Source organism: Sorex araneus, chromosome 2, assembly GCF_027595985.1.
Source record: "Sorex araneus isolate mSorAra2 chromosome 2, mSorAra2.pri, whole genome shotgun sequence".
Taxonomy (NCBI): Eukaryota; Metazoa; Chordata; class Mammalia; order Eulipotyphla; family Soricidae; genus Sorex; species Sorex araneus.
In genome coordinates, this window is record NC_073303.1 from 122,363,297 (window position 1) to 122,388,129 (window position 24,833).

Here is a 24,833-nt window from a genome sequence, read left to right on the forward strand (position 1 = left end):
AGTAGATAGGGGTTCGGTTAGGACAGAGAAGGACCCTAGCCCATGGTGGAAAACTTGCAGAGAGAGAGTGTGTGTGTGTGTGTGTGTGTGTGTGTGTGTGTGTGTGTGTGTGTGTGTGTAGATAGGGGGTGCGGTTAGGACAGAGAAGGACCTCCATGACAATGATAGTTGGAAATGATCACTCTGGATCAGAACTGGGTGCCAAAAGGAGGTAAAGTGATATGCATGATACCCTTTCAGTAAGGAAAAATGGGGGGGAGGAGAAAAGGGCCTGCCATAGAGGCAGGGGGGTGGGGAGAGGGAAACTGGGGATATTGGCAGCATGAAACGTGCACTTGTGCAGGGATGGATGTTGGAACATTGTATGACTGAAGCCTAGTCATGAACAACTTTGTAACTGGGTATCTCCTGGTGATTCAAAAAATATACTAATAAAAAATAAAGATAGTGTGTCATCAGGAGCACCTTTTAAAAATCTAGCTACTGTGCATAGCTTATTCAGGAGCAACATACTTCTAAATAGTAGTGATAGAGCACAGTGTTTGACTGGCAAGCTAGTTAAAAGGTGTTGGGAAACCAGAGGGATTGGTTGTAAAATCCATCACTGTGTGTCAGGCAAGGTTCTCATCTCCATGTGGGGTGTAAATGTGCTCTTGTGTACTCACTCCTGTGCACACACACACAGACACACACAAACACACTCATTTTGTCTACAGTCTAAATGTCCTCACTATTTTCATTTTATAGTAAGGAACCCAGAGGGTATAAAGTGAAGTATCTTGGCCAAATTCTGCAGCATCCTTGCTCCTCTCTGTTGCACTCAAGGACTTCCTGGCTTTACTTGAGAGACCTTCCTAAACTGAGTGTCGTTTATATGCATGCTGATTAATTTCTGATACATTTGCTCTTTTTAATTCATTGCTGGGACTCATCTGCTCGTGGCAGTGATAGATGAGCCACAGATACCAGATCATTCGTGATTCTGAATTCATTTTGGTTTGCAATTAATTGGGAATTCTAAATGGCAAGATGCTGGGTTATTGGATTTTATGCTACCTACCCTCAGGATTGGTTGTGAGGCTATTAAATAACTTATGCAAATACTTTCTACATAAGAAGTTAATTTTCTTTCTTTCCGAGTGGATGAACAAAAGATAATTTATAGGAAGAGTAACTGGACAGCTAATAAAATTAAAAACAAAAATTGACTTCACAAAGAAGTAGAAATAAATACCATACAATTACTTAGTAAATATATATATTTTTCAAAAAATCAAACCTTTGGAATTTTTAATAAATACAAGAAAATCAAAATATGTTTAGCAGTGCCGTGAAATGAGCATTTGTAGCAACTAGTAGAAATAGTAGTAACCAGTACCAGAGTGATAGTACAGTGGGGAGGGTACTTCCTTGCATACGACCTGGGCCTTATCCCTGGCATCTCACATAATCCCTGAGCATCCGCAGGAATGATCCCGGAGTGCAGAGCCAGGAGTAAGTTCTGAGCACCACTGGGTGTGGCCCCCAAACAAAGCAAAACAGATAGTGGTAACCTTCGGCCAATGGGCTTGTGAATATTCCTGGTTATGTTACCTGTCTTGGACATTTTTACTTATAGCTTTCTTCATAAACTATTTCCCTACTGTGAAAAATTAGATTATTATGATTTTGTTAACATTTTTCAGTACTGTGACTGATACTGCTTTATTATTTAACCTTGATTTTAAGTCGGTTTCCTTCTGGTTAAATGGTGACCCACTGAAAAAAAATGAAAAAAAAATTTTAAAAAGAAAAAATAACATGGCCTACTGAATCCAAAGGTTGGATTCTTTCCAAAACTCAAGAAAAAGAATATCTATTTTTTTTGGTTGTGCCGAATATCAAACCTAGGCCTCTCACATACAAGACATACGTGCTACTACCCAGTTATAACCCCAGTACTTGATATAGCTGATTTTTATGGAGTGCTCACCATATGCCAGTTATTATTTTAAATCATACATATGCAAATGTGTAAATGCATTTACTTTTTATATCTATGAGATAAGCCCTATTTTACTTCCATTTAAGGGAAACTAAGCCTAGGGGAAATAAGTTCATTAGGCCACACAGAGGCATGGCTTGTTTTACAGGAAGAAAACCCTACTTTCAGTTTCTGCCTGTGGGTTTTTAGGTTATAGATCTTTCTCTGTATTGGTAGAGTGCAGCCAAGAGCAGAAGTAGCGCCCTCATCGGAGGGAACGGTGTTAGAACTGTGTTAAGGTGCCGTTCTTCACTGAAAGGATTTAACGGATGAACGATAGCGTGATCCTAGTCTGGAACGGAAAATAACTGCACTCATTGTGGGACATAGAAAAAAAAATAAAAGTATGAGACTAATATCCAAGGCCAGAAAAAACAGGAACCAGGAGAGCTGGTCAGTGGTTGGATGCTTGCCACAAGTGTGCGGGTGACAAAAGGCAGTTAGAATAGAGAAGGAACCAGTATGACGATAATAGTTGGAAACGGTCACTCTGGACAGGAACTGAGTGCTCAGAGAAGGTAAAGGGATACACACGAAAACTTTCCAGTATCTGTATTGTAAACCATAATGCCCAAAAGAGCGAGCAAGTGAGTGAGAGAGGACAGAGAGGTGCAGGAGGAAACCAGGGACATTGGTGGTGGGAAAGAACGGGTGTTGGAACATTATATAACTGAAACCCAGTCATGAGCAATCTTGTAATTGTATATCTTATTGTGATTCAATTAAAAAAAATTAAAAAAGAAAAGGAATAAGCTATGGACCCAGGTCTTTCCATTGTATCATAAAGCAAGCAAACTCTGTGACTAGTGATCTATACTGAAGTTCTTCTTAACTTTATAACAGGGGCCCAAGAGATAACTCAGGTAGCTGGAGCACCTGCTCTGCAGGCAGGACACCTGGGCTCAGCCCCAGCACCGCATGACCCCCTGGCAGAACTCCAGTACCCCCAAGCGGGGAGTCGCCGTAGCTCCTGAGTACTGTGATTCCCCTCACCACACCCTCCTAAAAAGAAAACAAGCTTCAATATGGAGGGGATCCCACTGACTACACGTGAGTTAAGTATTGCACAGGAAGCCTGGGGGCAGTGGAAGCCAGCACATATAGAAGTCCGCCTTGGTTTCTATGACAGATGTGGGGGAGGCAGCAGAAACGCCGCCACCACCTCGAGCTACCAAGCAGAGGGACCGAACAGGGCTCCAACCTCATCCTCCTGGGAAAAGACATTCACCCTCCCCTTTGCTGAAGTGCAAGGGTAAGCAGAGAGCATTTGGGGGGCACCGGGGAGTGTCTTGGAAAATTTCTGTTATCAGGCAGCCAGAGAACATCCAGTGAACTTTTGCCTCACGCCACAATGAAATCATTTATTCACACCATCATCAGGGGTGGAGGAAGGCAGCCCTGGGCGGTCGTGACAGTGTAGGGGGCTCAGGGTGCCTCTGCCTGGACCTGTTGGCGAAAGCCGGGCGCACTGATAGGGTGTGCCCTGCCCTGAGCATGCTGGAGCCCGTGGTGCCCACACTGGCACACTCCAGCCCAGAGGCCTGCGTCCAAAGGAGCTCGCCTGGCAGCGCTGGGCAAACAGTCCTTTGAGTCAGATCCAGCCGCCTGCGTGTTCTTTGTTTGGTTCCCATGTTTTATTGCAACCCCCGTGGCTTTGGTGCATAAAGTTTTGTTGCTTATTTATTTATTTATATTGTATCACTGTGAAATACAGTTACAAAGCTTTCGTGGTCAGGCTTCAGTCCAGTCATACAATGTTCCAATACCCATCCCTCCACCCCTGTGCATTTCCCACTACCAATATCCCCTGTATCCCTCCCGCCACCACTCCACCTCCGGCTGCCTGCTCTCCCTCTCCCTCTCTTCCCACCCCCTCCTTTGGGGCATTATGGTTTGCAATACAGATACTGAGAGGCCATTATGTTTAGTCCTTTACTCACTCTGAGCACACATCTCCCATCCAGAGCGATCTCTTCCAACCATCATTGCCATTAATGGTCCCTTCTCTCTCCCAACTTAGCCCACCAAACTGGAAATTTTCTCCAGATGCCCCGCTGCCCCGCCCCCGAGAGAGAGAGAGAGAGAGAGAGAGAGAGAGAGAGAGAGAGAGAGAGAGAGAGAACGCTTGTGGGGCCCTTCCAGAGCAACAGACCTGGCTTCTGTGACTAGTCCCTAGCATGGACCGTGAGAAAGTGACCCTCTGGGTTAAAGAAGACTCCAGCACATGACCCAGAGGCAATCCCCAGGAGTTTGTCTAGTTGTGCTCCCCACTAGAGGAAAGCATTTGCTTATGAGGCCCACCAGGAAAATCTTGATTTGTGCCTGCCTCTGTTCAGTGATAGCAAGCATTCATTTTATTAAGATGAATAACTAATATGGCTAGGTCAGATGGTCTGTCTGTATTTTTAGGAGCTGCTTACTGTTCGATAAAAGTCATGTGATAAAGTATATATGCACATGTACATATATCCATAATTCACACTGGGCAAACAGGTTTTTCAGCTGTTAACCCAGACATGCCATACAGTGTGTGGTTCCATCAAAATGGTTTGTTCAAATCTCTTTGCTTCGTTATTGTCAAGTGTCTGAAATTGTCAAGTCACAGATTCCAGATCCTTGGTTCCAATGACAGGACACATGTGACAGTTCTTTAATAGAAACTATAATGTACATCTCTAGATTTGGATGTAGAGATGAAGGACATTTACAAAAATAATAAGTTGAAAATTAAGCTGTGAGCAGCATTAAAAATATATAGTGCTTATATGCATACATATATGTAGACCCACCTGTATACACGTGTGCGCGCACACACACACATACACACACACACTTTACCATATACAGCTTTTACTGGGTGGTGGGTTTGGGTCACAGCCAGCAGTGCTCAGGAGTGACCTGGCTGTGCTTGGGGACCGTATGTGGTGCTGGGGAGATTTTAACGAGATGGGCCACAGGTGAGGCAAACAATTTAGCTCCTGTACTGTGTCTCCAGTCCTGTGGCTTAGGTGAGAAATGGCAAAGGCAGGACTCCCATACTTCCTATTGTATTTCTACCGTCAGGCCCTGGTTACTACCTAGTATTGTCATCTGTATTGCTCTGAACAAACTCTGACCTGTTTTGTTGGTTTCTGTATGTGCAAATGGGGTTGGGGTGGACGGGGTGGGAGGCTTGGGGCCACACCTGGTGGTGGAGCCCGTGGTGCCCACACTGGCACACTCCAGCCCAGAGGCCTCCCAGCAGGTGAGGACCCTTAGTGGGGGACCTTACCCTCTGTCCTGTCTCACCAGCCCTGACCTGTCTTTTTGAGGTCCCTCATCTCTTGATGGAGCCCTTGGTTTTCCCCTTGTTCACCCTGTCTGGACTCACAGGAAGCATCACTTACAGACAAATCCTTGTCTTCAGTCTTGGTCTCAGAAGAACATGATGTTCCCTGTATAATCCTACCCCTTAGCTTATGTGGGATTTAATCCTATGGACTTAAAGGTGGAGCCTCAATTTCCTGGGCCTTACAGTGGGATTATCAATTGCTCCTGGGATTGTTTAAGGATTAAAGGTATATTATATATTACTGCAAAGTGTTTCATAAGTGATGAGATTATTGTTCAATATATGTGACTCATTTAGAGGCAAGATATTTACAGGGATTAAGGCATTTGCCCTGCAAAAGTTTGACCTGGGGTTTGATCCCTGGCACTGCATATGGTACCTGAGCACTGCCAGAAGTGACCCCTGAGTACAGAGCCAGGAGCAAGCCCTAGCACCACTAGATATGGCCCAGACCTCCCCACACCACCCTAGCTCACAATATGAACCATTTACACTTAGTGAGGCTCAGTGAAGGAAGGAGGTGAGGCCTTTGTAATAGGCCAGAACTATTAACATTTACATCCGAATTTTCAGGCATGTCATCTTGAACAAGTTCTTCCTATTTCTAAATTTTAGTCTTTTTATTTGTAAAGGAAATAGTACAGACCTGAAATACTTTTTCCTCATGAGTCTGTAAACTAAAATTTGTGAAAGTACAGAGCGTAGCCACAAATGCATACTTGAGACTCAGTTTCTTTTTCTCTTTTTTTAAAATTTCACTTGGGTAAACATACCTAGATAAGAGGGATAGATATGTTTACATTGGATAATTTTTTTAAGTTTTGTGAACGGGATAATCCTAAATTTTATATACTTCTCACTTCTTGAAAATAATGCCAAGTTTGGTAGATGCTAGCAGTAGCATATAGTTTTAAGATTCCGTGAAAGATGGGATGGCAGAACTAGTATAAGTGCAGGGCATTTGCCTTGCAAACAGCAGACCTGGGTTTGATTGCTGTCACCCCGTTTTGCCCCCCAAACTTACCAGGAATGAATCCCTGAGCACAGAGTCAGGAGGACGCCCTGAGCACTACCAGGTGTGGTCCCCAAACCAACCAAGAGAGATGCTGTGAGAGAACTGGTCATTTACGGTTTGAGCGTCAGTGGAAAGCTAGCCACTCTGTTGGTTAAAAAAGAGTTTTCAGGTGCAAGAGCTGTACCTGTCACCAACCCAAGAGCTGTTTAAGAGCAAAAATGGTAAAACCTTCTGCCCCACATCCTCTCCTTGCCCTCAAGAATTTGTGAAAGTAAATGCAGAGCAGAATCCCGAACAGTGAAGACTAAAGCTATTCTGAAGCTTGGAATAGACGTTCGCCAAGTGTTTTCCATCTTGGAGTACACTGATAAGAAATAGCTCTCCAAAGCCCTGTAATCCCGGGGAGCAGTTAGATCTAAAATGTCTTTCCCCTGGTGACTTTCCATTTCCATTCACTAAGGAAGAGTGCCTCTTGCTCTCTTCATTCTCGTCTGTCCTAGTTCTTCCTTCCTCCTGTCCGCCGAGCAAACTGACGTGAAACCAAATTGCTGATGATGCAGAGGGTGTTTCGAGTTCAGTTTCAAAATGAACCATTTCGGCTCACGAAATCAGCCAACAGTTAATGAAATTCCACTCTGGATCAGGAAGGGGGGATAGTTTGGGGGGGATAGGAAGGCAGGGCAAGAGAGAGTGAAAGAGAAAGAAAAAGGAGAGAGAGGAAAGGGAGGGAGGCCAGGAAGGTATAGAAATCAGAGGGCTGGTGGCTGTGCTTTCCACGCCAGAGGTCCATGCCTGGCACCACGTGCTCCACCACACAGAGTTCTTGTAGAAAAAGAGAAGGGGAGACTCTCTTTCCACTAAAAATACTCAGCGTTCGGGGCCGGACTGTTAGTACATGGGGTAGGGCGCTTGCCTTGCACACAACCGACCCAGGTTCCATCCCCACATCCCATAGGGACCCTGAAGCCCACCTGGAATAAGTCCTGAGCACAGCCAGGGTATGCCCACCGCACCTGCCCCTCCAAAACAAGCACTCAAGTTTTGGTATGGAAAATGGCCAGTTAAGTTAATAACCCAAGCTAGGGTGATAAAGACTGAGGTAGTGATATGTTCCTTACTCAGTACTAATCCAGTGCACTCAGTACTGATCTTGTGTACCTGGTACTGATCTATTGTACTCAATACAGATTCAGTGCACTCAGTATTGATCTGATAAACTTGGTACTGATCCGGTGCACTCAGTACTGATCCTGTGCATTCAGTACTGATCCAGTGAATTCAGTACTGAGCAGATGCACTCGGTATTGATCCGATGTACTTGGTACTAATCTGATGCACTGAGGACACCCAGGAGTCTCCTGACTCACCTGAGGTGAGTGGTCTGTTTCCTGCGTGCAGTTTAGGGGCTCAGGTGCGGGACTGGTGGGAGGCCTGTTCTGTCATGTTCAGATATTGCCGTTCCCCACCCCCCCTACACCATTGCTGAAACCAGAACACACATGTATGAGGCTTAGCCAATAGCAGGGAGTAAAAGGGAAAGTCACGAACTGAAGAAGCGCTGATGATGGTGAGCCTTCTTTGTATGTAGCCTGTAAAGTTGAGCTGAAAATTTGTATCAGATGTGCTTTGAGGTCTTCCTGCTGGGAAGATACATAAAGTGCTGGCGTGCATGCTTGGCAGGGGGGAGGCTTATGTCGGATCCCTGGCACCCACATGGTCCCCCGAACAGTGTCCCAGGCCCCTCAGCCTCCCACCCTCACCCCCACCCACCCATGTGTTCCCCAAACAACAAAATGGAAATGTCCCCTAGCACGTGGAGCAGAGGACTCCAGCAGACCACAGACAGGAACCCCCCCCCCCCCCCCGGACCGTTTGTACATGTAAGAGCTGTTTCTCAAACATCAACCGCATTTATCAGCTGGGCTGTGCACAGCTGCTTCTGTCCTCATGGGGCTTATGTTTAGTTTAAGGCAGTAAGAGTGGAGGGAAGTGTTGGCGACATGAAGTCAGGAAAGGCAGCAAGCTTAGGAAGAGTTGGGTACACACGTGGCAGAGAGAGGACGAAATGGGGAGAAGAGCTTCTACACGTCAAGGTAGGAAACCAGGGGACTTTGGGGCCTCACAAGCTAACAGGTCCACAGGAGGAGCAGGCCGGTGGCACAGGTAAAGGGCATCTTGCTGGCCAGTGAATTTAAAGTACTGCATAATGGTAGAGTAAGACTTGAGTTTCTGTTCCACAGGAAGTCAGAGAGCATCTCCTAGGGCGGGAGAGTTAGTCCAGGGGTAGAGGCGCTTGCCCCGCATGCCGCCAACCCTGATTTGAATTGCCATGGAGGATTCAAGCACCACCACTCCTGAGCACAGAGCCGGAAGTAGTTGCTGAACACCCCTGAGTGTGGCCACAACTTCACCCTAACCCCAAAGTTAATTAATTAAAAATCTGCAAGCAGCACTTCATGGGATGAATAGCACTGTAACACTGTTGTCCCGTTGTTCATCGATTTGCTCGAGCGGGCACCAGTAATGTCTCCGTTGTGAGACTTGTTACTATTTTTGCCATATCGAATATGCCATGGGGAGCTTGCCAGGCTCTGCCGTGCAGGCGGGATACTCTCGATAGCTTGCCGGGCTCTCCAAGAGGGACAGAGGAATTGAACTTGGGTCGGCCACATGCAAGGCAATCCAGGTTAGTTATAGAGAAGCATTGGGAATGCCTTAGACTAGTCTCTCTCAACTGTTTCCAACTGTGACCCCTCCTTCCAATCTTCTTTCCTTCCCATGACCCCCTGTTTTATCAGTTGAGCCCCCATGATATTTCAGTGCCCCTCCCCCCCATATATGTGATTTCTCACCAGCCACCCCCTTGGACGGTCTGGAAGCCCATAGGGGGCACATACTGCCCCCTATTGAGAAACTCTGGCTTAGCTCAGCCCCAGCTAAGCTTCCGTGGGCTCTGAACACATGTCTGCCCACATCCAGGTTGCACACTGACCACTGTGCAGCCTTGGTGGGTTTCCAAGTCTGTGAGTCCCCATGTGTCTGCATGTCAAGCGAGCTTAAGTTTGTATGCTCCTGGAGGGCGGCAAAGATTAGGGATGGGCGTAAAAGGTGCAGGGTGAATGCTGGAGACAGAGAAAGGGTCAAGTGAACATTTGCTCCCAGGAACTGGGTTCTGATTAAGGTTAGAGGTGTGGAAGGTTATCAGCACAGAGGACCTGGACCTGTCAACACACACCTGGAAAAAGGGAAGTGTTGATGGGCAGGGCGAGGCGCATGTGCTGGAAGACCCCATTGCTTTGGCACGGAGACTATGAACTGAGCGTGTTGGCTGCGGAAGTTGTTGGGGGCTCATGAAGGACAATGGAGGTTTGAGGGATTGAAACAGAACTAAGTCTTTGCTGAAGGAAGTCTCCAGGGTGGGAGATGAGTGGATACCATGAAAACACAGGGTTAGCATGAGGAAAACGTGAAATCTACAAGTGCTGGTGACTAAGGAAATTGGGGCTCTCTTAAAAAGTTGTTAAAAGTATTATACTTTAAAATTTTTAGAAGGGAGTGGCTAGAGAGATAGTAGATGGTTAAGTAAGTTGCTTGCCTTGCAGACCTGGGTTCGATCCCTGGCACTATGTATGGTTCCCCTGTCCTCCTAGCACTACCAGGAGTGATCCCCGAGCACAGAGCCTAGAGTAAGCCCCGAGCATCGCTGGATGTTACCCTTTCCCACTGGACCTGACCCTTCCCCACTTAAAAAAAAATGTTTAGAGGTATATTGATTTGGGGAGGGGGGACCCAGCGGTGCCCGAGTGCGATTCCTCACAGGGTGCCAGAGGGCCAGGGACCCATGCGGTGCCAGGGCTCAAGCCCTGGGCATGCCCACATGTAATCCCGGTTTCTGATTTTTAAATTCCATTTCCTTTGTATTTCTACCTTGAAATGTGTAGCATTGTAGCACTGTGGTCCCGTTGTTAATTGATTTGCTTGAGCGGGCACCAGTAACGTCTCCATTGTGAGGCTTGTTGTTACTGTTTTTGGCATATCGAATACGCCACGGGCAGCTTGCCATGCTCTGCCATAGGGCAGAATACTCTGAGTAGCTTGCCTGGCTCTCCGAGAGAAGCGGAGGAATCAAACCCAGGTCGGCCGAGTGCAAGGCAAATGCCCTACCTGCTGTGCTATGCTAATTTGTATTATTCAAAAATCATTTCTCTTTGATGTTGCCACAAAAGCCAGTGCTGTTGGTGGTTTGTGGAAACCTCAGGATGCTGTGTGTGATTCGGCAGGAGCGGGAAAGTGGCAGTCACACATACGGCTGTGAATGTTTCTCCTAAATAGAGAAGCAGAGGCACGTCCCCAGGGTCCCTCTGATCCCTCAGCCCACCCGCTGGGTAGGCATAGAACAAATGTATTTCATATTGCTTGCTCGAACAAAACTCAAAGAAATGGCAGATGGAATTATCAGAAGATAAATCAACAAATGTCATATAAATGCTGGTGTGTGTATGTATGCTTATGTAAAAGCATGCATATTAACTGTAAACATGATCTTATAACTAAATTTAGATCTTGATGTTATTGTGAAACGTTGAACTTAATGTACATATATTTCCAAAAAAAACATGCAATCAGCTTAATTCCATGTATTGAGTAATTATAAGCCTATGTTAGTTTTATTAGCATGCTGATGGAGAATTAGGTCTCATTCTCCCCCCCCCCCCCCCCCGCCATTATGAGCTGTGAATGGAAGAGATAGGGTGTAGGATATCGATTTGGGGCCAGAGAGAGAGCAGTGGGTAGGGCACTTGTTGTGCATGCAGCTCACCTGGGCTGGATGTCTGACACCCTATATAGCCCCCCTACCCCCTACCAGGAATGATCCCTGAGCACTGCTGGCTGTGGCCCCCAAACAAGCAAAAAAGCAAAATTATTTCCTTTGTTTTAGAGATGAAGTTTAAGACACGGAAATTAGGTAACCTGACCAGAGCAGGGGAGGTGGTAGGTCATGGCGTTAGATCTTGGCGGTCTAATGCAGTATCTGTTACTGCGTTGGGGGTGGGGAGATTTGTATGTCACACTTACCTCATACTACAGGTCTGACAGGGTCGGAGAGAGTTCACCGGGTTTGATCACCAATGCCCCATGTTGTCCCCTGAGCACAGACCCAGGAGTAAGCCTAGAGCACAGCCAGGCGTGGCCAGATAGCAATAATAATGCCAGTAGTCTCCTGAGGGTCATTTCATGTGCTTCCAAAAGCTGTGATTTGTGTGTTGCATCTAATGTAGGAGAGATAAGTCATGTCTTATGCAGAGGAATTGCTGACTGAGGCCTAGATGACCTTGTTCACATGTTGATTCTGAGTCTGTGACCTGGGGCAGCTGGAGCCGGAACTTCGGTGGTTTGCTGACGGCACCTCCTCTGCTGGGCTGCTTGTGCTTAGCTGCCATGTAGACTGTTACCCGAACCAGGGCAAAGGCTTGGTTATCCGAACTGGGGCAAAGACTTGGTTATCCGAACCGGGTCAAAGGCTTGCTTATGCTAATCGGGTCAAAGGCTTGGCTGTTGGAACCAGGTCAAAGGCTTGCTTATGCGAACTGGGGCAGAAGATTAGATGGTTGTACAAACTGGGGCAAAGCTGATGAGTTGTGCTACTGAATTCAATTTTTTTTTTGGGGGGGGGGCGGGGATGGGGCTGGAGGCCACATCCAGTGGCACTCAGGGCTTAGTCCTGGAAGGGCTCAGGGAACCATTGCCATGCTCTCCTCCTCTTCCTCCTCCTCCCCCTCCTCCTCCCCTCCTCCTCCTTCACCTCACATCCTCCTCGTCCTCCTCACCCTCCTCCTCCTCTTCTTCCCTTCTTTCTTTTCTTTCTTTATTCTCCTCTCCCCCCCTCCCCTCCATCTCCCTTCTCCCCTCTCTCACCTCCCCTTCCCCTCCTTCTTGCCCTCCACTGGCATCAAAGTTTGATAGGCAGGCATTGTTAGAAATATTGCTGACATGCATTTCTCTTTTTAGTCGTCTTATTTTTAATTTATTGACTCACAGCTGAATCCACTCCTTACAGTTTGTTCGTGCCACCACCATCAGGTGGGTTCCTGAAAGAGATTCAGGAAGTTTCACTGCAATGTCTGCAGAGTGGGACGTTTCTGGGGAAATGAATTAGGGCTATGGGCAAGAATGCCGAGTCCTTACATTGATACTTGTCACCGAGTCACTCATGCGCTCTGTGGTGTCTCCACACAGTCCTTCTCAATGGAGGTAGCTAAGGACACTTCATTTTGCCGGCCCAGAAGCGCTCCCCTAAGCTTGGACAGTTCAGAAGCTCACCAAGTGGAGTGTGTCCTGCAGGGCTTCGAGTGTGTGGTGTGGAGGTGGTGTTGGGGCTGGGGGTGCCCGGGAGTGCTGTGGTCCTGGACAAGCGGTGGGTGCAGATGAGACACTGGAATAAGCGCCGTTTTTTTTTTTTCTCCCCTCTTTCTATCAACCATCCCGAAAACTGCCTTTCCCTAGAGCTGCTTCAGCCTGGCCTCCTGCCTGCCCACTTCTGCCCCCAGAAACTGCTTCCTCTGTTAGCTGCCTTTCCGAGCTAGGGGTAAAGGCAGACAGAGCTTTGGAGATAAAGACGTACAGTTCACAGGGGACTGGAGTGATAGCACAGCAGGTAGGGCATTTGCCTTGCACGCAGCCGACCCGGGTTCGATTCTCACCAGCATCCCATATGGTCCCCTGAGCACCGCCAGGAGTAATTCCTGAGTGCAGGGTCAGGAGTAACCCCTGTGCATCACTGGGTGTGAGCCAAAAAGGAAAAAAAAAATAAAAAGACGAACGTTCACAAAGAAGAGTAGACAGGGCGGAGATAGATGAAGCTGATTTACAGTTAAATTTTGAAAAATACATAATAAATACCTGGTGGCCCAAAAGGACACCTCCGAAAAAGCCATCACACCCCTGTGTTCATTGCAGCAGTCTGGGAACCACCCAAGTGCCCGGGAGCAGATGCGTGGATAAGGAAGCTAGGGTGCATCTATCCAGTGGAATACTATGCAGTTGTTAGGGAAAATGAAGTCAGGAAATTTGAATGGATATATGGATGGACATGGGGAGTATCATGTCGAGTGAAGTGAGTCAGAGGAAGAGGGACAGATAGAGAATGAGTGCACTCATTTGTGGGATAGTTTAAAAAAAAAAGCATCATTATGTGAATAATACCCAGAGACAGTAGAAACCAGGGCCAGGAGGACTGGTCCATGGTAGGTGCCTTGCCACCAAGTGAGGGGGGATATGCAGTTAGGACAGAGAAGGGACCACAGTGACAATGATAGTTGGACATGATTGCTCTGGACAAGAACTGAGTGCTGAAAGAAGGTAAAGGGATATATATGATACCTTTTCAGTCAGTGTTGTAAACCACAGTGCCTAAGAGGAAAATGAGAGAGAGAGAAAGAGAGATTGAGAAGAAAACCGTCTGCCATAAAGGCAGATTTCAGGGACAGAGCAAGGGGGTTGGGCAGAAGGAAAACTGGGGGACATTGGTGGCAGGAAATGTGCACTGGTGGGGGGGAGGGGGGATGGGATTGGGAGGTGGGAGGGATACTGGGTTCACTGGTGGTGGAGAATGGACACTGGTAGAGGGAGGGGTGCTCGAACATTGAGGGAAACACAAGTATGAAAATGCGTAAATCTGTTACTGTACCCTCATGGTGACTCAGAAATTAAAAAATTAAAAAAAATTTTTTTTAAAAAGTGCACTGGTGAAGGGACGCTTGTTGGAACTTTATATGACTGAAACCCAATTGTGAACAACTTTGTAAGTGTATATGTCACGGTGACTTAATTAAAAGAAAAAATTACTAATATAAATGCCAGAAGAGACACTTCAGGTTCATTGGAGGGAGTAACTGAGGACCTTGTCCATGGGATCTTGAAAATAAGGCTTTGCCTTTGAGGACCCCAGGCTACCTTAAGCGCCTCACCAGAATACTGGCCTGAAAAAGGGAGATGCATGTGTGGTAGAAAGGCCACGTGTTTGCTTATGCTTTATTCTTGGAGAGTTTAAAGGACGTGGGCACATATATTGAAAATTATTTCAAAACATGTTCATCCCAGGTTTTTTTTTAAATGTGTTTGTATCTCAGAACTTTAAAAGATCAGATGTTTTCTGTACAAAGTGTGTGTGTGGCGGGCGGGGGCGGGGGAGATGCTCCACATATTGGCTGCATGGCCTCTGTGTCTCACTGAAAGTGTGAGATGAAAGGACCCTTGTCCACTGGAACACTTACCTGTACCCAAAGCTTCCGATTTCCATTTGGGCTGGTTTTTGCCTCTTTGGCATCTGTCATCAATATTTACAGGGTGGGAAATAAATGTAGCTGTATAAATAATTGTATTTTAAATTATGCTTTCAGGTTTTCATAGGTGACAATTGGTAACTTATTGCCTTTGTTTTTTTTTGGGGGGGGGGCGGGTGTCGGTGCTTTGGGGGCCATACCTGGTGGTGCTCAGGACTCACTCCTGGCACTAGAGACACTTTGTGGTGATGGGGATGAAACCGCATCAGCCATGTGAAAGGCGAGCACTGTTCCCACTTTGCTTTCTATCCAGCCCTCATTATAAGTTTTTTTTTTTTTAATGCTTTTCTTTAGAAAAGAACTTGGTGGTAGAAGGTATAGAAAATAGGGACTTGGGCTAGAATGTGGCTTAGCAGTAGAGCACTTAACTTTGAGTTAAGTACATGAGGCCCTGGGTTTGATCCCCAGCACAGAAAAGGGGTAGGAGGAGTAGCGGGAATAAATTTGGGTCTTCAAAAGAAGGATGTAATTCAGTCCCTATGCATAAGACTAATAAAGCTTCTCCTGAGAAAAAGTTGAAAGAGTTAGAAGACTTTTAGAAGTTAGAAACAAGGTCAGTGTTTTAAAAGTACAGAATCCTGCCTTTTAAGTAAAAGTCCTGGTTGTTAATTAGCTTGATAGAAAATCTCTTCCAGTGTCAGTCAGCTCTCTGTACTGGATCTTCATATATTCGGTGACATTGGTGTGAGTTTCAAAACATTGTGTTTTTCCTATTACGGCTGTGATTTCGGGCTTCATGGCACTGTTCTGAAGATTACTATCAAAGGGTTTTGTTTTGTTTCTGTATATTGCAAGTTGTTGCTCTATGTTGATTTTCTTTTAAAGGAAGAATCTAATTTTTTTATAAATTTTATCATGTAAATTAGTTTATTCATTATGTTTAATTTTAGGAAACGGTGCTCTTGCAGAACATTCAGAAAATGTGCATATTTCAGGAGTGACAACTGGTAAGTCCTTTTTTTGTAATGTTTAAATTTCATGCATGGCTTATATGGTAAATATTGAAAGCCACCTGGTATCTTATAAAGTGATATTTGGCTATAAAAAATATTACTGCATTTTGCAGCATGTAATAAGAAATGAAATAACTGTAACATGGAGAAATTCTCTTGAGATAAAATTGATACTTGCATGCCCATGGATTGATTATACTTCTCCAACTGGACTGCCTAATTTTTCATCAAACATCAAGCCAAGAGAAGAAGTTGAACTAGTGTTTTCTGTCCATGCATATATACAAAAGGAAATGTATTAAAAACAACCAGCTTTCATGCTATTCCTAGCATCCGTGCCATAGAAATGACTTTTTTCCTGTGGGTAGAAGGGACATGTTAAGATGATTGTTGGTTGACTAGAAAAAGCTTGGGTGGCTCATCAAGTTGCCAAATTATCCTGGGTACATGATGTCTGGGCTGTGCCTTCTCAGAATGGGGGCGGGCAGATTCCCTCCCTGAGAGATCGGCCAGCAGCCCCTGTCCACACCCTATGTCCTCTGGCATATAAGTGGCTCAGCTACACAGCTCCTGGAGCACATGGCCACGTCACCTCCGAATTTCATGGCACTGACCGCCCAATAAGGAGCACAGCAGATTTGATGGGAAACTTGAGTAGAAGCCCACCAAGCTCGATGAGCAAAAACAGTGAACACGAAAGGCTCAGCTAGCACCAACCAGCTCAGTAAATCAGTACATTCTCAGAGAATGGCTTTAGTAACACCGTTGTGAGATATAACAATTATCATAAATTGACTTTTTCTGATCTCTTTTCTGATAATTCCATTTTGTTCTAACAAGTTAAATGAAGTAGATTTGTTTGTGCTTGCTAATTGAGTGTATGTGTGTGGGGGTGTTGGGGAACTGGGAACATTGGTAGAGAGAAGGTCACACTGGTATTGGAACAACCTGAAACAACCTTCTTTTGAATAACTTTGTAAATCAAGGTGTTTAAAAATAAATAAATAACTTAGACAGAATGAGAGACTTTAGCCAGTGTTTCTGGTCCCGTACTTGTGTGGAGATGCAGTGAGCGCTGGGACTCCTTGCATGTTCTACTAATTAATTTAGTTTCATCATAGAGGCAGTGGGAGGAAGGACTCAGTGAAGGGTTTTGGAGGAACAGAGGGACACCGGCATGTTTCCTTGTGGTGGACCCCTGCAGGAAACTGAGGGTACAGTGAAATTATTTGAACCCAGAGACGGAAGAGGTGACGAGGCTCAGACTGGTCTGCAGGGAGGAAGGATAGAGAGGAAGAGGACGGGAGGACAGGGAGACTTGCTTATTCGACTTGGAGGCTCAGGGGCTGTTTCAGTGGAAGAAGAGGAACAACCAGTGCATGGCAGAACACTTGAATCAGTTTTTGTGGCGGTTTCGGCGACTTTTTTCTTCCTTTGATAGACATTTTGTTAAGTCTTATGTTTTCAGTAAATATTGCATTGATTGACAAGTGAGTACACTGCAGGAAAAAAGCAGAACATTGAAACCAGCAAAAGGAATAGAGGAATTAAAAATCAGCCATTGTCTCATCAACCTGGATATTACCAATATGGTAACACGCTAGTATCTATAATTACCCTAATTTCCTTCCTTCCTTCCTTCCTTCCTTCCTTCCTTCCTTCCTTCCTTCCTTCCTTCCTTCCTTCCTTCCTTCCTTCCTTCCTTCCTTTCTCTCTCTCTTTCTTTTCTTTCTTGTTTTTGAACTTTTTGGGTTTAGGGGCCATGCCCAACAGTGCTCAGGGGACCACATATAATGTTGGAGATTGGATCAGGATTGGTTGTATAACCTGTTATTGTGTCTCTGGCCCTACTATTGAAAATAATAATTATAATTATAGTCACTGTCACTGTCATCCCGTTCCTCATCGATTTGTTCGAGCGGGCACCAGTAATGTCTCTCATTGTGAGACTTATTTTTGCTGTTTTTGGCATATCCAATACACCACGGGTAGCTTGCCAGGCTCTGCCATGCGGGCTTGATACTCTAGGTAGCTTGCCGGGCTCTCCGAGAGGGGTGGAGAAATCGAACACGGGTCGGCCGCATGAAAGGCGAACACCCTACTGCTGTGCTATTACTCCAGCCCAATAATAATAATAACAATAATAATAATAATAATTTGACGGTGATGTTAAAAGAAATTCCTTGATCTTTCTATAGGACATGAGGCACAATTTTTATTTTTAAAAAACAACTAAAAACCATACATATACCCATGAAATTCAGAAACCCACTGAGGCAAGTGCCTTTTATTGATTCACAAAAAGCTTTTATAACTTTAAAATTAACTTACACATTAAAGGTTTTATTCACAGGTGAATTCCAGAGCTTTGTATCCATGCCAGTCAGGCTACGAACTTATTTCTTCTTGTCATCCCCGATTTGGTTATCTCCTCTAATGAAGCAAAACGATGTTTTCTCTTTTGTCTTTTTTTTTTTTTAATTCAGAAAGTTAATAGACTTAAGAGACCCGTGGAGGATGATTAGGCGCCAGCCACAGACATGAACAAGCCTGTTGCCTGGAAGGGAGAAGGAGAGGTTCATGCCCCTCGCTTCATTCTTTCCCACTTGGTTCCCGTTTTCATTCTCTTTCAAGGCGAGTTCTTTGAAAAGACGACCTTCGTTTTTCTCCCCTTTCCTTTCTGTTTTGAAGAGCTAGAGAGAATTAGGTGACTTTACTGGTTGTTAACTATAAAGTAAGAAAAGTGTTCACAGGCATTTTAATTGGCATGACCAAATGGTTATTATCTCGTGGGTGATTCTCATCTTCGCTAGTCCGAGGTCCGCTTTAAGTTCTCAGGAATACCAAGGGCCGGATCAGTCACTCCAGCTGCCTGAGCCCAAGTGCTGTCGGCTGAGGGGCTTAAATCCCGGATGGCGGTTTCATTCTCAGTTCTGAATGGAGGCCAAACATCTGCCGTCACCGGGCTGGCAGGCTGGGTTCCTGGTGAGACTCTCCTCCTGGCTCGCAGGTGGCATCTCCTGGCCATGCCTCCCAAGGGCCTCTCCTATGCACCCAGAGAGAGAGGAGGGCTCCCTGGCGTCTCCGCCTCTGCAGATATGGACCTGTCATTCTCTGGGATTCTGCCTCGCCCTTATGTGCGACCCAGTTTAATAACCTCAGTTTCCGCTTTTGAGGCCAGCAGTTCCCAGCACCGTCACCTTCAGAGTCAGGCCTGCGCCCCCGAGCTTGACGGGCAGCTGTGCTCCTGCGGCTGTTCATACTCGGTGATTGGAAATTTAAAGAGCGAAACTGCTTAAAGACTTATTACTTTCCTTGGCAAATAACAATGACTTTCACATGTCTGCATCAATGACAATTTTATTTAAAAAAATGTGTTCTCCCGAACAAAAACATCAATAAAAAGAAAGGCGCTTTAAATTAATTCGGGGGTGGGGGTGCCAGAGATTGGGTTAAAAGAGGATAGCTGAATTCTCATATGTGTCTGTCTTTTGTAATAAGTTGCTTTGTTTGATGTATGTGAAGACAGTCAAGCCTTACATGGATACATAATTGGAAAGAGAATATTTAATAGCCTTTTAGAATAATCATGAGTATTTTTCCTCAGTACGACACGGCATTCGGCTTGTTGAGTTTCTTACGGATTAGTTGCAAATGGAGTCTGAAACCCAATCGGCGAACTTTTGTTCTCTGTTACATAAAAACTCACTGGTTGCCCTTTGAGAGGAGTTTTTTAACCATGCATCATTTTGTAATGTGTGTTATTTGCCAAATAATGGCTTGCTGAGTTACATGAACTTATGTGAAATATGAGAATTGAAATATGGACAGAGTCAGTATTTTCTTAAGTTCTGGATTTTGCTTCAACTAAAAGTGGATTCTGCTTGTTTTGTTTGCTGGTTTGCTTAAAATGCGTCTACTTGGCTGCTCATGGAACACTGAACTTCTAATAGATTCCTATTTGAAAAGAAACTCTGCACCTATCAGTGTGGAGATGTGTTTTTATATGTTAATAGTTTCCCTTAGTCTTGGGTTTCCCTGTCTGTGTTTCAGACCTGTACGTAGGCATGTATGGTGGTTGCTAGGGCTTCTCTAACAAAGCACCAAGGGCCAGCTGACTGAAGAGCAAATTTGTTCTCCCACGGTCCTGGGGGCTGTTCAATCTATGAGGAAGGTCCTGGAAGGGTGGATCTCATGGGAGGCCTCCCTCCGGCTTACGGAAGCCAGTCTTCCCACCGCCAAATCCCGGCATCTTCCCACTGTGTGTGCCTCTGTTCTGCTCTCTCTTAGTCTCTTTTTTGTTTTGGGGCCTCATCCAGTGGTACTTGGGGCTTACTCCTGGCTTTGCACTCATGGGTCATTGCTGGCGGGCTCAGGGGACCCTGTGGGAAGCCAGAGACCAAACCCAGGCCAGCTGTGTGCAAGGCCAGCACCCTGCCCGCTGTGGTTTCTCCGGCCTCTAATCTCTCTCTCTCTAAGGACACTAGTCATATTGAATTAGTGCCTACCCTATGACCTCATTTATTTTTCCATTCTATTCTTCTTGAGGTACTGGAATTTGCAATTCTGTTCATTATACTTTTCATGCATAAAATGATGATCAGATGTGACAAGTCCTACTTTTGTGGTTTACCGTAATGGGTATACTACTTTTTGAATTTTTAGTTATTATGGTACTGTGATTTATAAGATTATTAATGATGGCTTCCCTGTACTTAATTCCAGCAAGGATCCCCAATCGTCTCCCTCTCAACCCTCTTCTCCCACTTAGAAATCAGTTTTCTGAATCAGTTCTCTCGCTGTGTTGCCATTAGCTCTTTGTTGCTGCTTTGCTTTGCAGTCTCTTAGTTCCACATATGAGGGAGATCATTCTGTATCTGTCCTTTCCCTTCAAGCTGACTCCAATAGCATGAGATCTTCTACGTCCTTCCCTTTGCGGCAACCTGCATAATTTTGTTTGCAGAGTTCTGTTTTATATACATTCCGCAACTTTTTGATCCATTCATCTATAGTCAGGCATTTTGGGTTGCTTCCATATCTTGACTGTTGTCCTCAGTGAGATTATGAACGTAGCCGTGCTTATATCCTTTTGAAATAATGTTTTTGTGTTTGGGGGGTAGATGCCAAGAAGTGATCCTTTGGTAGTTCTATTTCTGTTTCTGAGATAAATCTCTGTATTGTTTTCCGTAAAGACCGAGGCAGATGGCGTTCCCAAAAGCAGCGGGTGAGGGCTCGTTTCTCAGCACTGACTTTCCAGACTCTTTGATCTGTGCCATTCTCTCTGGCATGAGATGATATTTCAGTGTGGTTTTGATTTGCCTTTTCCTACTCCTGAACGGCAATGAGCACTTTCCCAGATAGCTGTTGGCCGTCTGTGTGTCTTCTTTGGGAACGGACAACCTCAGTTTAATTTCCTCTTGAAAGACCCTTGTCCTCAGGAGTAGGGCTTTCACAGAGGAGTTTTAGGGCCAATACAACTCGCCCCATAATAGGTGCTATAATTAACTGCATTTATGCTGCAATTAAATGCAGACTCTTAGAGGTCAAAGAAACTTCATTAATAGCTTACTATTTTTTTCCTGCAAGTTGGTCTTATAAAATTTTTATTCTCAGGGGCCAGAGCCATAGTCCAGCAGGGAGGGTATTTGCCTTGCACACAGCTGATCCGGGTTTCATATCCAGCATCCCATATGGTCCCCTGAGCACCACTGGGAATAATTCTTGAGTGCAGAGCCAGGAGTAATCCCTGAGTATTGCTAGATGTGACCCAAAAATTTAAAAAAAAAAAAAAAAAACCACAACTTTATTCTCTGGGAAGGTAAGAATAAGAAATATATTACAGTTAAGCCATTAAAAAAAAAGAGAATGTCTCTAAAAGTGCTTTAGATCCGCAGATTCATCACAGGCCGCCTTGGGTCAGTGTGGAGCTAGAGTGTAGGCCTTCTCGGAATTATTTGCATCCCCAGGAGAAATGAGAATGCCTTGGGTGCCGGTCTTTGTGGAGAACTGCGCTGCCAAATGAGGGGCTTGCTGCCTCTCAAGACCCTCACCCGTGAACACAGGGAGGTGTCTGGCTGCGGGGGTCCCCGTTTCTGCCCCTGTTCTTTCTCACCTGCACGCCCTTTCCTGGGCCCAGTCATTCTTTGCCTTTGGGAGTCTTCGCTGACAACTTTGAAAGTTGGTTTTTTTTTTTTTTTTGGGGGGGGGGGGTCACACCCGGCAATGCACAGGGATCACTCCTGGCTCTGCACTCAGGAATTATTCCTGGCGGTGCTCAGGGGACCATATGGGATGCTGGGACTCAAACCCTGGTCGGCCGTGTTCAAGGCAAATGCCCTACCCGCTGTGCTATCGCTCCAGCCCCCAACTTTGGAAGTTCTTAACTGGTCTGCCAGTGAGTGTTACAGACCGTTCTGTGTCTCCGTGAGTGAATTTGGGGAGGGTGCACTGTTTTCAGTAGTGCTGCCCACACCCACCAGACAAAGCTAGAACCGTCCCCCACACTTCACGACTCATCATCTCTCTGGAAAGAGTTTCAGATTTGCTGAGGTGAACTCAGGCCAAGAAGGTGCAGGTGGCTGGCCAGAGGATTAACCATACGTAGATGGTTCTGGTCTCAATAGACATGTGCAAAGTGGAAGTAGTGCCCTGGTCTTACTGTGGAAAATCCCGGGCTGAATGTGAATGTGTTAGGCTGGACAAGGAGTTCATAAAAGGCTTCCTTCAGTCTCTGCTGAGTGGCAAATTGACTTCATAATAACTGTTCTTGTTTTATTTATTATTAATAACATTAAGTACTTAGACTTCTCAGTACCAGTGTTGTGGAAGTTTCTCATTTTAATTGCTGGTATATTTTGGTCCTTAAATTTGACATAATCTGTTTCTATTTTTAATAATCTTCATTTACATCTTCTTCCTCCTCACATCTTTGCCAAGAAAAATAAAGCTTTTGTCCTTTAGCTGGTTATTGTGCTACGTGTATCAACAGAAGAAAAACGTAAATCATCCAAAAATGTATGCCTAGTATGTCTAATGGGAAAAATATCTATCTAGTGTATCCACTATATCTAATGGGAATTTTTTTTTTAATTTTTGTGTCACACCCGGCGATGCACAGGGGTCACTCCTGGCTCTGCACTCAGGAATCACCCCTGGCGGTGCTCAGGGGACCATATGGGATGCGGGGAATCGAACCTGGGTCGGCCGCGTGCAAGGCAAATGCCCTACCCACTGTGCTATCGCTCCAGCCCTGGGAAATATTTTTTATATACTTCTTTTGTTTACAATTTCATGGTCTACAATTTTAGATCTGCTTTAAAATGCAAAATAGAGGTGCTGGAGAAATAGTACAGCAGCTGAGGTGCTTGCCTTGCCTGCGGCCCACCTGGGTTCAATCCCCAGAACCATATATGGTCCCCCGAGCCCACCAGAAGTATTATTTGATTCGTGTATGATCTCTGTAGGATCTCTGAACACAGAGCCAGAAGTAGGCCCTGAGCACCACCAAGTTTGACACAAAAAACATACATATATGTATATATACACATATATACATGCACATACATATATGTGTATAGATATATAAACACATATATAATGGAAACAGGAGAAAAGATAAATAGCATTTTAATAAGCCTAACAATATATGAAAATCATCATGAAAATTCAAAACCTATCAAGCATATTGGAAAGAGTAGGTAGCCTACTCATATTCATTTTTTTTTGAAAGTCTAAATTAAATCTCAAGTTCTTTATAAATTTCTAATTTTTTAAAATTGTTCTAGAACTGCTAGTCTGCTGCATAGAATGAAACATATTTAGGTCAAAATGATTTATAACAGGATTTATTTCACACCTTAAATGCAATCCATTAGTTATGTAAACATACCTGCTTTAAACTGAATTTTACTCTGATATGTATTTACTTAGTTTTTAATTAGGTTCTGAATATTTGATACTTCTTTTCATTTTTTTGTTGTTTGGGATTTAGCATTGGTTTACTATATTACAGGGTTTCCATAATTAGTTTATAGTTTTGTTTCTTTGCCAGTTTATTTGCTTTAATAGTTAACATCCCATATATGAGTGAAATTGGTAAGTTTCATCTCCTCACTTATTTCACTTAGTATGATCATCTTAATTTTTACACATTTTTGTCCCAAAGAGCTTGTTCTCACCTTTTTGAAATGCAGATTATATATATATACACATATATATATGTATGCACATTATATTATAACACACACACACACACACACACACACACACACACACACACACCACCCCCCACGGCTTTCTTACCCAGGCATCTGTGTTCAGTTTGCTCTCATTGTTAGCTGTTGTCGTTAATGCTGCTAGGAACATAAAGGACAGAGAGTAGTTCTCGGGGCTGAGGAGTTAGCTGGAAGGGCCAGGGCATAGGATTTGTGTGCTCGTAGGCCCCCACTGCTGGCTGATCCTCCAAGCACTGCCAGGAGTGACTGTCCAGCACCAGGTTGGAGTTGCACTGCTGGATGTAGCACAAAGTACACAAGAGAAAAATTAATAGTTCTAGAAATTGTTTGATTATACCCTCTTTACTCTTAATCATTTCCAAATTATGTTTTTTTACTTGTTTTCACAAGCAGTGTTTTCACAAATTGTATTATACAAGTTTCATTAAACATTTTTAATAATGGGAAACAGTTTAGAAAAGTTAAGACAACATGAAAGCCTGTAACTCATGGTGATTCAATAAAATTTAAAAAAACTTTAAAAAAGCTAAGAAAAATCACTCATTAATTCTGCATTCTTAGTATGATTAACAAAATTTTTCCTGTATATACCTTTAAAAAATTATAAATATTAGAATTATAGCTAGTTGCCTGGCCTTTCTGTTTAACATGTTAAAGAGTATTTTTTTATGATTATAACTGTAATGGCTATAAGATTCTCATCCAGTGGCTTTGTTGTAATGTTCTTAGTTACGTCTGGGAATTGTTTGCAGAGTTCTCTCTAACATGGATCACGTGGCAAAGCACATTCTAATATAGTATAGCCCTTTTCATTTCTAGGACTTTTTTAATGTAGATTTCTACAATAGAATCACAGCCTTCAGAAGTTGTAAATAATTTAATAACTCTAGAAACCTTTGACAAATTGCTCTCCAAAAGGATTTCAAGGATTTACA

General features: G+C 44.5%; 1 protein-coding gene across 1 annotated transcript in view; it reads left to right on the plus strand.

Moving 5' to 3' along the window:
* The window catches only part of LRP12 (LDL receptor related protein 12), a 77,066-nt gene that overhangs the window by 17,826 nt on the left and 34,407 nt on the right, over positions 1-24,833 (plus strand). The window contains exon 2 of the mRNA XM_055127662.1: positions 15,602-15,658. Coding sequence (XP_054983637.1) covers positions 15,602-15,658 — 57 coding nt within the window. The remainder of the gene's footprint in view (positions 1-15,601; positions 15,659-24,833) is intronic.